Here is a 15,849-nt window from a genome sequence, read left to right as displayed (position 1 = left end):
ACTAACTAACCATTATGCCACTTCTTCGAAAGGGTAGGCAGAGTTTTTCATAAAATAAAAAAAACCCTTATCCGCACGCCAATGGTGCATAAGGCACTGCTTCATATAAACGCAGTGTTATCTTGATCGTTTACATATGAAGGAAAGGTGATCAGCCCTCTGCTTCAGGTACCAGTCCAGGGTAATATTGAATAAATATTAGAGTGAAAAAATCTCATATTTATTTGACCCCCCCTGGGAATCGAACCCGGGACCTCCAGAACGGTAGACGAGCGTGCTGACCATTACACTTCGGAGGCGGACATTTAAAAAAAAAAATTAATAGTAAGGATGTAAAATCAATATTAGTCTTCTTATTATAAACATATATTTCAATTTAATACTATTTTCCAATAAACCTAAGTGGCTTGTAACCGAAAATAGGAAACAAATTGTGCCAGAGTAGGGTTCAAACTTGGAGACAATAACTACACACCTATACTGAATTTAAATTTACATCTCAGCTGTCCAAACTTAAAAAACAGTAAGGGACATTTTTTTAAAGACATTTTTTGCATTTTTGGACTAAGTAGAATCTAATTAGTCCAAAAATGCAAAAAAATGTCCCTTACTATGTTTTAAGTTTGGACAGCCGATCTATGCCTCAGTGCACAAAAAATTGATATTTTTTCGAGATAATTTGGATGGTGAATTCAGTAATGATGAATTCAATAATAATGTCGATTTATTCAGGAAGAATTATATAAATTATAATCATGATAAGAGGACATTTTATTGTCAACAAAAACAAGATTATATTTCTGTGGAAAATTACAATAACACTATTTTATCTAGATTTAAAATAATTGATGAAATTTAAAATAAGACATTATCTTTTGCATCATAAATATGATAGGAATATTATATCATAACATATAGTTCATATATCGCTCACTCCTTTCAAGAACGTCATAAATCAAAAAACTGGATTTTTCAGGAGAACGTTTTTAAAGTTCAAACATAAAATACAATGCATTAAAAATAAATATCAAGCCACTTTTTTAACTTTTTACTGTGCAATAGATCTTTTTAGGTAAAACCTGAATATTTCTTCTCCATTTGAAAAATATTTATTATGTTTAAAAAAATAATTAAACGATACCTTTTCTTCAAAATGCAAAAATAACACTTTCTGCCCTGTAGCAGGTAAATATTAAGTTAAAAATATGCCGCTTTTGCTGGGATATAGTACATTTTCTGGGCATTACGAAAACATGCACAACTCAAAATTGACGATTTTTTATTTATGACGTTCTTGAAAGGAGTGAGCGATATGTGTACTTACTCATATCAATATAACGTATCTTAAATAAGTAAAGATAAATATTTAATGAAAAAAAAAATTTATGTGATGAAAATAAAGAGTCTCTTGCATCACAATGGATTGAAGATATCTCCATAAAAATTACTTGGAATTATCTTGTTCCGGATAGATGTTCCCCAGATTAATATGCAGTAATGCTGCAGCGTCATCTTGACCTAAAATAACATATGATATAAATACAGACATGTAATGCATGCGATAGACATGTATGTATAATTGTGGATATGTAGTTCGATACGTAGGTAGATAACCGCCTCTATGCTGTAGTGATTAGCTTGTTTGCCTACTGTGCTGGAGGTCATGGGTTCAATTACCAAAGGGTCGAAATAAATATAAGAGATTTTTAATTCTTATATTTAAGATACCATGTCCGCCTCCTTAGTGTAATGGTCAGCATGCTCGGCTACAATTCTAGAGGTCCCGGGTTCGATCCCCATGGGGGTCAAATAAATATAAGTGATTAATTCACCCTAATATTTATTAAATATTACCCTGGACTGGTTCCTGAAGCGGAGAGCTGATCACCTTTCCTTCATGTATTAACAATTAAGATAACACTGTGTTTATATGATGCAGTGCCCTATGCATCATTGGTGTGTGTATAAGGGTTTGAATGAATTAATGAATATACCCTAGACTGGTATCTGAAGCGCGGTGCTGATCACCTTGCCTTCATAAAATTAAAAATCGATATAACACTGCTTCTATGCGATGCAGTGCCCTATGCACCATTGGGTACAGGTAAAATTTAGAAGAAAATGATTAGAAAATATCATTTATTGGGTTAACTTGATTGGTCTTAACCTATTCTTCTGACTTCTGACTTCTAACCAGAGGAAACCTCAATGTACAAAAAAATATATCTTTCTATCATTCCTTTTCTTCTATGCATATCATGGCAGTCTCCCGGACATCGCTTATCAAGGGTTAGAGGGAGAAAGAGAGATACTAATTGGGATATTCTCACCATTTTTCTTGGCCATTTCATACGGAGTGTATTGTGAATTATGCGTCTTCGATTCAGGATCAGCTCCATTCAGAAGCAGCCAACGCACCAGTTGCGCATGGCCGTAGTATGCAGCTACGTGTAGAGCTGTGAAACCTTTGGAGTTGGCTTTATTCACTGGACATCCTAAAAGTTATGTATCAAAATTGAAAATATATGAGAATACTTTTTAATTCTTATTAGTGTTCTGACCGTTTGAAAAAATATTATCAAAAATAAAAGTGGTAAAAAACAAAGTTTGTCAGCCTCCATAGTGTGGTCAGCACGCTCGGCTACCATATTGGAGGTCCTGGGTTCAATTCCCAGGGGGGGGTCAAATAAGTATAAGGGATTATTTCACTCTAATATTTATTCAATATTACCCTGGACTGGTACCTGGAGCGGAGGGCTGATCACCTTTCCGTCATGTGTTAGCGATCAAGGTAACACTGCATTTATATGATGCAGTGCCCTATGCACCATTGGGGTGCGGATAAGGGTTCAAAGAAAAATATTAATTATTGATATTTATAGTGAGGGTTTTGAAAATAAATAAACCTGCTTCTAGAAGTTTCCTTAAGAAAGTGAAATCATCGATTTTATTTTTAATAATGCCGCAAATTGCGAGCTGGAATGCTCCCTCTCCACTTGCTAAGGAATTTTTGACATCTGCACCTGGAATTTGCACAATATTTAGGTTTGAAAATTATTATGAGCATATACAAATTTCCGGTTCTAGTTCACTAATGCTGGAGCGCCTATGGGAATCTACGGAAGTATGGGTATCATTCATAACTAAAGTAACCATACCGCTCACTCCTTTCAAGAACGTCATAAATAAAAAAACTTGACTTTTCAGGAGAATGTTTTTAAAGTTAAAAATATAATACAATGTATTAAAAATAAACATCAAGCCACTTATTGAACTTTTTACTGTGCAACAGATCTTTTTAGGTAAAACCTGAAGGTTTTTCATCCATTTGAAAAATATTTATTATATTTAAAAAAATAATTAAACAATACCTTTTCTTCAAAATGCAAAAAGAACACTTTCTGTCCTGTAACGGGTAAATATTAAGTTAGAAATATGCCTCTTTTGCTGGGATATACTTAGTACATTTTCTGGGCATTCCGAAAACATGCACAACTGAAAATTTACGATTTTTGATTTATGACGTTCTTGAAAGGAGTAAGCGATACGTCCTGTTTTAAACAGGACCGTCCCGTTTTTAGATAGCCTGTCCCGTTGTCCCCAAGTAAAGTTTCGGGACGTCTAAATGTCCCAGTTTTTAAAAAAAAGAGCAACACACGGTAATAATTTTAAAAAAAAAGCAAAAAATCTACAGTAGTTTGTACTTCCATTCTTATTTAAATGCAAACCCACTACTTTTGTTCATCAGAAAAATATAAAAAAACATATTTTTTCATATTAATATTATTTATCCCTTTTATTTTCTTTATCAACATTCCTTTTTTTTATTAATACATAAAAACTATGAAAAAATATGTGTTTTCTTGAATATACATTTTTTTAAACATAAATTATATACATTTATTTAAATCACAATTTTAAACATATATATAGGGTCCGCCATCTGAAGTTTTTTTTTTCAACTAGTGCTTATTTCGTGAATGGTAACACTTAGCTCATGTCTGATTTGACAGATAATTAGTTTTATCCTTCCGCTAAGCGAATATGGTTGTGTATACGCTTGAACAACGCTGGGAAATATTGCGACATTACTTTGAAAATCATGGTAATGTTGCAGAATGTGTGCGAAAATTGCGTACGGTTTTTGGAAGAAGAGAAGCACCGTCAGCTCCGTATGTTCGTTATCTTGTGAAAAAAGTGAAAGAAACTGGCATCCTCATCGATAAACCAAAGCGTGAAAAGCCAAAAACAGTGCGTACACCCGAGAATATCGATGTTGTGGCAGAAAGTGTGCGTGAAGCGCCATCAACATCAATTCACCGTCGTTCTCAACAATTGAACATTTCGGAGACATCATTGAGACGAATTTTGCATAAAGACCTTGGTATGACGCCATACAAAGTCCAATTGGTTCAGGAGTTGAAGCCAACTGACCATCCAATGCGTTTTCGCTTCGCTGAGTGGGCCTGCGATCGACTTACAGAAGATGCCGATTTTGCCAAAAAAATCATCTTTTCGGATGAAGCTCATTTTGATCTTGGCGGGTATGTAAACAAGCAAAATTGTCGTATTTGGGGCACAGAAAACCCGCACGCATACATTGAAAAGCCGGTACACCCAAAACGAGTCACTGTTTGGTGCGGATTTTGGTCCAGAGGCATAATTGGGCCATTTTTCTTTGAAAATGAGCAAGGAGTGGCCGTTACAGTCAATGGCGATCGTTATCGGGCCATGTTGAACGGATTTTTGTTCACAAAAATTGAAGAGGAGGATATTGGCAACATTTGGTTTCAACAGGACGGCGCTACGTGCCACACAGCCGAAGCTACACTCGATGTTTTGCGCCCTGTTTTTGAAAAAAAAAAGTTATTTGGCGGACCCTTATATATATTTCTTTATATATATTTCTTAATTGCAGTGACCCACCAAGCCACCTTGTGTGTCTTGTCGGTGGAGTTCTTTTTAAATACATTTTTATTTGTTTTTAACCATTTGAACCTAATATACACACAAAAAAGAGAAGAAATTAAGAATATAAACATTTTACAATTTTCATAAAATTAACTCTTGATCATTCACCCATTCCTTTATTTTGCCTTACATAGGTACTATTACATAAAAATTGGAAGATGTCCCATTTTGATTACAAAAATAAATGGTCAGTTTATTCATTACACTACATTTGTATGATGCAGTGCCATAGGGCATAATCACCATTGGGGTGCGGATAAGGGTTTAAAGAAGAAGAGGTTAAATTTAAACAAAGAAAATCTAAAATTAACATCTTACCCATGGATAACATTTCTGTCACAATTTTTTCATTTCCAACATAACACGCTCTCTGAAATATTAATTTTTGTTTATAAGTAATTAAATAATATTAATGTCATTAAAATCATCTTTGACAATTATTCTTGACATTTTACTACAGGACAACACCCTGCCGAATATTTACTTGCAAAAGTAATAAAGGATTATAAACAAATATTATACTTGCCAAAAATGGATTGAATCCGTTCAAAGATTCTTTTACACATATACCAGGAAACATATGAATAATTTGTAAGCATCTGTTGGTCATGTAAACGTTCTTCAAAGAGTGCTGAAAAGGGATATGTTGCAAAATTCTTTCATTTTTACAAGGAAACATTTAATATAAAAATAAATTTAAATAATGGTATCACCTTTATTGCATATTTGAGTTCCAAATAAATTTCTGACCTACTTTTCAATAGAGCCACCGGACATTTACCAAACATAGGTTTCGTTTTTGCCGCATAAAGACGGAAAAATATTAAGCATGCGCTTACAATGAAAACAAAAAGTACCAATAAGCCGATTTCTATGTTGGTGCAATTTTCCAAAGTTTCAAAAAATAATGCTGTGCTGTAAAAAAAAACACAAACAATTTTGTGTATTATTTTATGGTAAATTCCATGATTTACGTACTAAAAAAACATACTACTTACGAGAAAGACATTGCTACTTTATAAAATTATTTTATCGAGATATTAAAATTTTTGTTTGCCGCCTTCAATAAAAACCATAAACAATAAGACATGAGAACTATTTGTTTAACTAACCAGTCAATATAAAAATAAGAACCACCAAAACAAAGAACCAAAAAATATTGTCTGTGGTAAGTCTGATAAGAGAAATGACAGCGATAAGAAATGCAAATGTCATTTGTGAGTTTGACAGTTCGGTTAATATCAGCATATTAATTTTATCGATATTTGGTTTATGAATAAGAATTGAATATTAGAAAATAATTCCGGATTTAGTTATATAATTGTCTCACAATTTTAATCCAGTACTAAAATGAACGTTGGAACATAAGATGATATTCAAATTATTCTCAAATAATAGCTTTTCTATTGGATTTATAATACTGTGCATATTTACTATTATCGGAAGTATCGTGATACACATTTTGCTCAATAAAGGTCGTATATTTTTACTTTGATATAGCATCCTTGTTTTAAAATAATGGTTTTGATAATATTCTTATTTGTTTAATTTCAGCAGTACCCAACAAAACAAAAGAAATGGCGCAAACAGGACTGTTGGTTGTTTCAAATATGTCAAAAATATCTAGTGTCCTTTCGTCTACTAAAAATTTAGTTAGCAAAACGCTCTATATCTCTTTTGCGCCTACATTTAGACTTCCCACCCTTTCATACAGCGAGCATATTTGTGGAATATATCACCAGGTAATTTATGTTACAAATTTCTCCAGTCTATATTGACCTTTAGATGCTCATGCGCCGCGTGCAATTAGGGTTGCGCCCTGCCCAAGTATTTTTGTGAAATATTCGCGCGACTTGCTACCTACGCATAGCTGTCATAAAAATAACTATATCTCTAAAATTAATTGTCCTATTTAGGTAAAATAAAAATAAAAATAAAAATAAAACCCTTATCCGTACCCCAATGGTGCATAGGGCACTGCGTCATATAAACACAGTGTTATCTTGAACGTTTACACATGAAGGAAAGGTGATCAGCACTCCGCTTCAGGTACCAGCCAAGGGTAATATTGAATAAGTATTTCAGTGAAAAAATCACTTATATTTATTTGACCCCCCTGGGAATCTTACCCGGGACCTCCAGAACGGTAGCCGAGTGTACTGACCATTACACTACGGAGGCGGACAAAGCATTATCAAAATTAAAGATTGTTTATAATTTACCTTAATAAAGCAGCTTTGTTTTAATACGGTCCGCCTAATAAAACACAATGTATCTCCTGCAATGTCAACCTTGTAATGCAGGTATAAACACTAATATTACGCCTCATGACTAAAATATTTATTTATTTATCGAAACCAAAAATAAAATGATGGAAAATCAGTATCTCAAACACATTATTTACGTAAGCTAATATTCATATTTTGAATACTATTGTTATACATCAGTGTAATCCAATAGCGAAATGCATCACAATCACCGGTCCTGTATGGGACTTGTGGGCATTGACACAAATCCGCAGTCCCGTTAAGGACCACTGAGCAGCTAAAGGTTAATTTCGGCTTTGTTATATATTTTAAGAATATCAATTTGTGTTCTGGGACGAATTAATTTGAACTAACAGTATTTGCTTTTAGTCAATTCAAATATGTAATCATCTTGATATTCGAGTTTTGATGGAAAATTTCAAGAATCCCGTGTTTAAAGAAGTCAATACATCGAACCCAATTGACCTAGTGATATTTGATCATCCTAATAGTGAACCTAAAGAATTTGCTCGCAGCCATTTTACAAATTTAAAAGACAACTTTTCTGTTATGAACATCGGTAAGTATTGCTGTTTTATTTCATTATTTATGAGGATAAATTTAACAATTCAGTTATTTATTTATTTGATATTTTCATATTTAAACTGGTAATGTTTAGTTCTTAAAATTTTATTCCAAAAATCAGTAAAACTAGATTTTTGTCTTTCTGAATTTTGAAATAAGTTTTTTATTGTACTTCTAAGTTAGTTAATATTATACTTACTTCTATATTAACTCATATTTATAGAATAAAATAACAACTATGTAATTAACCAGTCTGATGATGTCGGTTACGACGAAACCCTGTTGCTGGTCAAATAAAAAATTAATGTGGGAAAAATCGCATACTTGTTATTTTATTCTATAAAATGCAGTTCTACCTAGAAATGTCAGTAAAAAACTTAAATATAATAACTCATATTTCATATCCTTTAATATGATGTTGTTACTGCATTTTGAAAATAGATCTTAGCATATACATTATTTAGATTTACAAAGAGGGAATATTGTAAATAAAATCCTACTATTCGTGTGCCATATAGAAACACAACCGGTTCCTACCCTAGCTTGCTAAATAGTGCCTACCTTACCTTACAACGTACCTCTTCTGTTCAGTTTTACAGAACCATTTCAGTAATGAAAAGTAAATATTTCTCTTCAATTTATGCAAGAGCTTTTAAAATGGTATAACTAACTAACTAAACTTACTAACCATCATGTCGCTTCTCCGCAGGGGTAGGCAGAGAGAATAGAACGCCACACCACTCTGCCTTTGCAAACATTCTTCGCCTTTTTCACGTTCATGCATCTCCTCATACATACCCGCCGATTGTTAGTATGGTATAATAATGTATTAATATATTTGTAATCCTTTGATTAACAGAAAATGGTGAGCCGCCTGTCGTGGAAAATACAAACAATAAAAAAGAGGATAAAACATATGAATATGTTGCATTGGGAGGAACATTTGACAGACTTCATACAGGACATAAAATATTACTTTCTGAGGGCGTATTGCGGGCCCGAAAACATCTAACGGTTGGCGTTACTGATGTGAATATGATCAAATGTAATAACACTTTAAAAACATGTTTGTTTATTGCACTATTTTTGGATTTCAGCATGCAAACCGATAAAGATTCAGGCTCGCCAAATTATAAATGCTTTAGGTTTAAATAAATTTGTATTTCATTTCAATTTTTTAGCCAAAAAATTGTGGGAACTCATTGAACCTATCAATGTAAGAATAAATAATATTAAAGAATTTTTGAAGGATATTGATCCTACTTTGGAATATAATGTTGTTCCAATTCAGGATATGTACGGACCAACTAAGGACGATCCAAGACTTCAGGTACTTATATTTATTTAATTGATTTATTCAGTCCAAATCTGTACATGCTTTTAAAAATATATATATATATATTACTGTTACAAATGCACGTTTGTGTTGGAGTGCTGAATTAATATATCTTACCTATATTACTCCTTCATTTCCCTTCGTGCGTAGCAGTGATGTTCTTCAGTAATCTGTATCCCATCAAATATATTCTACATTATATTTGTATATCCATAAATCTGGAGAGCATGACTAATCGCAATATGTTTCTTGTTTTCAATTTATTATTATTATTTTTTTTTATTAGTAACATAAATTGTATACATTTATTTAAACCACAATTGTTAACATATTTTTAAAAAAAAAATTTTGAAGAGACCCACCAAGCCACCGTGTGTGTCTTGTCGGAGTTCTTTGTTAACACATTTTTATTGTTTTTAACTATTTTAACCTAATATACACACAAAAAAGAGAGAAAAATTAAGAATATATACATTTTACAATTTTCATAAAATTAACTCTTGATCATTTACCCATTCCTTTATTTTGCCTTTGTTTCATATTTTATTTTGACCTCTATTATCCGTCGGAAACAAATTTAAAATGTTTGGAACGATATATTGCAGTGTTCGACTCCCATATTAACTGTTAATTCTTGGGACCTTTGTTGTGTGTAAATCGTGTATCATGGTTGTGTACTAAAAGTTTTCGACATTTTTGTCTAGTTTGTTGTTCAACGATGATACTCATCCACAAGTACTGGCAGTAATTTTAAATGTTTATATGTATATCAAGATTGGATTGTCCCTTTGATTATATACATGACTGGGTACAATTTTTTTGATTATTAATTTTTAAATACATTTATTCTAGCTTTTGGTCGTAAGCAAAGAAACAATCAAGGGAGGTGATAAGGTGAATGAAAAAAGGGTAGAAAATAAATTATCTCCAATGCAAGTTTATTGTATAGAACTTGCAGCGGAATCACACAGTCAGAGTGCAGAAGAGGAAGAAAAAGTTAGTTCAAGCAATAGGAGAATGAGACTGTTGGGAACTGTGTTGAAAGAACCAAAGGTTGTTTTCCTGTCTATTTGGAAGTCACTATGACTCATATTATTATATTAGATAAACATAAAATCATCAAATTAATATTTATTATTGCTTGCAGGATAATTTGGATCTGCCATCAACTCCCTACATTATTGGTTTGACTGGAGGAATAGCTAGTGGAAAAACTAAGATAGCAGAGAGATTAGGGTAAGATTTTATTAAAATATTATTTTTTTTATACTTTATTCTATTTTGGTATACTATTTTTACATGAATGTTATATTACACGGTCCAAGAAAACAATACAATTCTCTTTTTACACATATTTTTTTGCTTTTAAACCTTTCAAAAACTTTAAAAATAAACAAATATTGTTGCAATTATTCATTTTAATATCCTTTTATGTCAGCATAGCAAATATATCGCTCACTCCTTTCAAGAACGTCAAAAATAAAAAAACTTGACTTTTTAGGAGAACGTTTTTAAAGTTTAAAAATATGACATAGTGTATTAAAAATAAATATCAAGTCACTTACTGAACTTTTTACTGTGCAACAGATCTTTTTAGGTAAAACCTGAAGGTTTTTTCTCCATTTGAAAAATATTTAGTATATTTAAAAAAATAATTAAACAATACCTTTTCTTCAAAATGCAAAAACAACACTTTCTGCTCTGTAGCGGGTAAATATTAAGTTAAAAATATGCTTCTTTTGCTGGGATATAGTACATTTTTTAAGCATTCCAAAAACATGCAAAACTGAAAATTGACAATTTTTGATTTATAATGTTCTTGAAAGGAGTGAGCGATATGTTAATTTCATACAAAACACTACAGAAAATAAAAGATCATTTAATCTATTCGTATATTTTCAAAATTGCTTCTTAAGGGGATATTCGCTAACCCAGAATTCATTCCACCGGAGACCACCGGATATATATATCTGTTCACATATTTTTTGTTTTTTAGAATATATAGAATAAATATTTTTTTTTTCTCCTTACCTTTCAATAACTCTTTTCTTTTCAAAACCTTATAATTATTTCGAAGAAAAACTTATTTTTTCAATGTAAAAACGGTGTTTTAAGAAAAAAAAACAATTATGTAAAATGTTACCTGGATTTAGAGAAAATTAAGTTGCGACTGAACAAATACTGGATCCTAATACGCCTGGAACATATCCATCATGCAAAAAAATTAAGCATATTTGACATCCAACAAAATTATAAAAATTTGTACAGTAATTAATGCAATAGTTAATGAGGTAATCCTCATTAACTATTTGGTCTAGATAATATCAAAAGTAAACGACCAATGGTTTTCCTTTGCCATTTAGTCACCTTAATTTTTTATTTTTTAGAGAAATATCTGTTTTTTTTATTATTTACACAAATAATTTAATTTCATACTTTTTTTGTGAGCCTAAGTGGCTCATTATAAGAAATAGGTATCAAATTGTGGTAGAGTGGGCTCGAACCGAGAAACTCTAACTTAAGAGTCCGCGACACTAACCACGGGACCACAACTTGATTTTAAAAGATATAGCTGTGTATCTTAATGTAAGTTTTGTTTACAGAAACATGGGTGCAGGGGTTGTGAACTGCGACCTACTCGCTCATGAACTATATCGTCCCGGCCAACCGATGAATTCTACAATAGCCGAAGTATTTGGCAGCGAAATTATAGATCCAAATGGAGAAGTTAATCGCAAGAAATTGGGTGCCATAGTTTTTAATGATCCGGTAAAATCTATTTATTTGTTTGACTTTGTTTAAAATAACTATTTATCTAATTATAACTTAATTATGTAAAATGTCGACCAATTTTGCGGAAAATACCTTCTTCCTCAAGACTGATTTATACATACTTAAAACTATCTACTTAAAAAAACAAATATTTAGCGGTTCTCAAGTGGCTATATTCTGTTTATGGGCAGTCACAGATGAAGGGATCAGGAAAAGATCTATAAGTGCATTTTTTTATAACAGACTATTAGATAAATAATTTGATTGGGCATTTATTCATAATAAATCATTATCTCATTTATGTGCATATTATACTAAGATTTTTTTTTTAAATCAAGAGAAAGATTATTAAATAAGATGTATTAGTAGTTTTAAACAACATCATTTATTACTTTAAAATGGGAAACTGCAAATTTGTGCTGCAATTATCGAGAATATTTATATTTTTAAAAGTATTCCGTACAAAATTTTATACATACAAAAATGCTTAATGGTGGAGACTGACCAGAGCCATTTCGTCGTAACGTACCACGTTACGTTGCGAGTATTTAGGCAGTGAGTACAGCGAGCCAAGCGCTCCATCCATAGTTTCGGATGCTCGCTGGAGCTCGCCGTGAGCAATGTTATGACGTTAAGTTACGACGAAATGCTCCGGTCAGTCCTTACCATAAAAATTATATATAAATAAAAATTACGCATTACTTTTGTCATCCCATTTTCGACTAAGCACATTTGTAGTATTAGACATGACTAGAAGACACAATATTTATATAAGTTGTAACAATTTCTGATTCAGACAAGACTTATAGAACTAAACAACCTCCTGTGGCCGGCTATCCATGATTTGGCCATGCAGAGAGTGCAGGATCTGGGGAACCAGGGGTATCGAGTAGTTGTGATGGAAGCCGCTGTTCTCATTCAAGCCAACTGGCATAAATATTGCCATCAAGTTTGGACTTCAATCATTCCCCCTGAAGAAGTAAGTGAATTTTTCATACCGTGCTTCATTTATAGCTTCAACCTTATCTCACTAAACAATGATTGATAAATTAAACTCACAACTCTAGCAAGATTTTTTTACTAGAATCTTAAATCATGAATTATATTATATACAACTGAATGAGGCCTAATCTAACTTCATTTCATAAATACCGAAATTCGGGGTAATTTGTGTACTTTTTAATTAGGTAAGTGCCTGATTCTGGTAATTAAGTACTTACTGCCATGTTTTTTTTTTATTGGTAATTAAAATAATCAAGTTGGCAACCGTAAGATTAGCTTGTGTTACCAACCTGTCAAATTGTCATTTGTGATGAATCAAATCAAAATCTGATGATCCTATGTAATAAGATGACCTTTGGATTCCGAGCCACTGCGGCATAGAGGGAAATGAGAAGGTGGATACCCTGGCAAAGGAGGCCGTCCTTAGCGGGGGCCCAGAATATGTGAATGAGCTTAGCATCGATGACCTCCTCGTTATTGTAAAGAAAAGACTTTTTCACTCATGGCAGGAACATTGGGATACCTCTGCCCAAATAAAGGGTAAAAATTTGTATAATATATGTCCTTTGGTAACGGAGAAACCCTGGTTCTCCCGGATAACTCTAAACAAGTTCGAGACAACATCCTTATGCAGAATGCGACTAAGCCACTGCTGTTGCAGTGCTCACTTGTTTAGAATACATGTCCGGGATACTGCCATGTGTGAATGCCGTCTTGAAGAGGAGGATCTAGATCACATGTTCTTTGGGTGCCCGTTGAATGACGGCTACCCGAGCTTCCTTTCAGACCTCTCCAGCATAAACGTCCCATTTCCCACCAACATCTTAACCTTACTAACCTCCCCTAACAAACTTGTTTATAAAATAATTTGTAAATATCTTAAAATTAATTGTATAAATTTGTAAAGGTGTATGATAACTTACTAAAATAACTCACTAAACAAACTAACATAACTAATAAAACTAACCCTACTAACAGGAATACTAACACTTATAAGTCAAATGTAAAAAGTGTATATAAAGAATAACTCGACACTGGCTATAACACCCAAGAAGAGTGAAAAGCCATCAAAAAAAAGAAGAAGAAGAAGATTTTAAGTATTATGATAAGTACAAATTTTGGATGGTACAAACATGATAAAATTTCAGTATTAGAATATTTCAATGGACCTTGAAAAGCATCCGGGATATATTATTTTATGAATTTATTCATTTTCAGGCAGTAAAAAGACTTCAAGAGAGAAATGGTTTATCAGAACAGGCCGCTAAAGAAAGATTGGCATCGCAGCCGACCAATTCTGATCAAGTTGCAGTTGCTAATGTCGTATTCTCTTCCTTGTGGAGCTATGAATTCACAACCGCACAGGTTGAGAAAGCATGGAAAAACCTGGAAAAGTGCTTGAATGAAAAATCTAAGCTTTAATATTTGGCAGTCTTATGAATGAACAAAAGAATGGGACATTTTGGAATATTTGATGGAATGGGGTATTATTAATTGATGTGCCATGTTAATTTGTTATTGCGGTTATGTTTGAAAAAAAATTACTCTTTGAAAAATGTGAAACACTGCTAATTATGAAATTTGATAGCACAATGATGGGTCAAAGAAGAGTGACATAATAAGGTTGTTTTTATAATGTTTTTTTTTAATGGTTAACTGTTGGTTAAGTTATTTATAAATTGATGATCCTTTTTAAACAAAATATTTCAATTTCATCCTATTGTTACCTGAATGCATTAAATAAAAAAAAACTTTTTATTTTCTTTCACAAATGGAATTAATTATCTTATTTTCTTAAACCCTGAAGTGCCAGGAGGTATGAGTAAAGGTTTTCCTGATAGGCTGCAACATTTAAAGAAAATAAAACCTTACAGAATTATATTTTTTGTACTTTATTTAAAGGAATTATGAAGGCTTACCAAATATGTACACTGTGGTGTTAAATAAGTTGATAAATGTTCTATATTTTTAATTATTAAAATTAGTGCTTGATATAAGAAGAAACAAGCACAAGATGAGTGATTTAACGCTAATTAGAGACCAAGTAAATATGCTGAAAGCAAAGAACTGGTTAATAAATGCTCAAATAATATAAAAGTCTTTTGTAACTATTCATTGATATATTTTCAATTAGTCTGGGTGTTTGTGATGTATTTTTCACATTTACCCCCCCTAATCCTTACTATCCTACCTGCAGACAAGCCTTTAAAAGCAGAGGCTTTGCGGTTTCTTCTTAAAAAATATATATCGTAGTCATACAGGAGAAAGTGACCAAGTGCATTGTTTTACAAACACGTGATCATTGACTATTTGATATCTTACTAGCTTAATATTGCCCTGAAAAAATCCCAAAGGATTTAAAACTTGGAAGTATAATATATTGACTCGTTAAAAATGACTAACTGCATTGGTGTTTATTTTGTTGCCAAGCAAAAGTGACTTAAATGGCCCTCCTGAACATTTTATGTTTTGGTAGTTGGTCACTTACTCCTGTACGACTACGATATATTCTTGTCTGGACATTGTTTTGGCTTTTGTTTTATCGTTATATTTTTAAATACTATAAACCTTTCTTAAATTTAATTAATGTTATAATTATTATATACTATTGGAGCAAGTCTATATATGTATAAATAAACAAAAATATGTTGGTTGTTTAATAAATATGTTACAAAAAAGGTTGCTATTTATTTATTTGAATTTTTGTAATTCAATCTAATTTATTGATGAATCAAATAATCCCAAGTGATATCTGTGAGCGTCTAGCATCACATGTAAGTATAATATGTATATCATAATATTAAGTGGTGAAACAAAAAATGGGAGAACGGAGTAAGCCTTGGGTCGCTGCTTAAAAAGGGTGCAGGATTAGGTTCAAATGTAAAAAAAATTACCTCTGAGTGAACAAAAATTCTTGATATATTATTTCGAGAAATA

The 15,849-nt window shown here is 32.1% G+C and overlaps 2 protein-coding genes across 3 annotated transcripts; one reads left to right on the top strand and one right to left on the bottom strand.

The window, feature by feature from the left end:
- Positions 1-658: 658 nt before the first annotated feature.
- On the bottom strand, positions 659-5,321 carry LOC148307736 (uncharacterized). Its single transcript, XM_088262898.1, has 4 exons — positions 5,290-5,321; positions 2,907-3,023; positions 2,331-2,495; positions 659-1,518 (listed from the first exon to the last, which is right to left on the bottom strand). The coding sequence occupies exons 1-4, from the start codon at positions 5,300-5,302 to the stop codon at positions 1,445-1,447; spliced, it is 369 nt and encodes a 122-aa protein (XP_088119024.1). The 5' UTR covers positions 5,303-5,321; the 3' UTR covers positions 659-1,444.
- An 820-nt stretch (positions 5,322-6,141) lies between these two features.
- Positions 6,142-15,153, top strand: Ppat-Dpck (Bifunctional Phosphopantetheine adenylyltransferase - Dephospho-CoA kinase). Of its 2 annotated transcripts, none has more exons than XM_088262876.1 (10): positions 6,142-6,446; positions 6,529-6,713; positions 7,608-7,797; positions 8,662-8,847; positions 8,984-9,132; positions 9,991-10,191; positions 10,286-10,374; positions 11,742-11,907; positions 12,707-12,889; positions 14,131-15,153. In XM_088262876.1, exons 1-10 carry the CDS (start codon positions 6,341-6,343, stop codon positions 14,332-14,334), a joined length of 1,659 nt encoding a protein of 552 aa, XP_088119002.1. In that variant the 5' UTR covers positions 6,142-6,340; the 3' UTR covers positions 14,335-15,153. The 2 variants fall into 2 exon arrangements, with proteins under 2 accessions (XP_088119002.1, XP_088119001.1); XM_088262875.1 differs by having other exon boundaries at positions 6,151-6,446; positions 6,526-6,713.
- The last annotated feature ends 696 nt before the right edge of the window (positions 15,154-15,849 follow it).

This window comes from Brachycentrus maculatus, unplaced genomic scaffold (genome assembly GCF_059751285.1).
Source record: "Brachycentrus maculatus isolate JH-2025_06_01 unplaced genomic scaffold, ASM5975128v1 h1tg000190l, whole genome shotgun sequence".
Taxonomy (NCBI): Eukaryota; Metazoa; Arthropoda; class Insecta; order Trichoptera; family Brachycentridae; genus Brachycentrus; species Brachycentrus maculatus.
The sequence above is the reverse complement of the archived record's forward strand: the minus strand, read 5'-3'. Positions and strand labels throughout refer to the sequence as shown.

Coding starts and splice junctions, on each gene's coding strand:
- LOC148307736 (XM_088262898.1), bottom strand. Junction 2,496..2,906: donor AAGGAAACTTCTAGAAGCAG/GTTTATTTATTT, acceptor CATAACTTTTAG/GATGTCCAGTGAATAAAGCC. Junction 1,519..2,330: donor TGAAATGGCCAAGAAAAATG/GTGAGAATATCC, acceptor ATGTTATTTTAG/GTCAAGATGACGCTGCAGCA.
- Ppat-Dpck (XM_088262875.1), top strand. CDS start 6,341: ATGATATTCAAATTATTCTCAAATAATAGCTTTTCTATTGGATTTATA. Junction 8,848..8,983: donor TGATGTGAATATGATCAAAT/GTAATAACACTT, acceptor TCAATTTTTTAG/CCAAAAAATTGTGGGAACTC. Junction 10,192..10,285: donor CTGTGTTGAAAGAACCAAAG/GTTGTTTTCCTG, acceptor TATTGCTTGCAG/GATAATTTGGATCTGCCATC.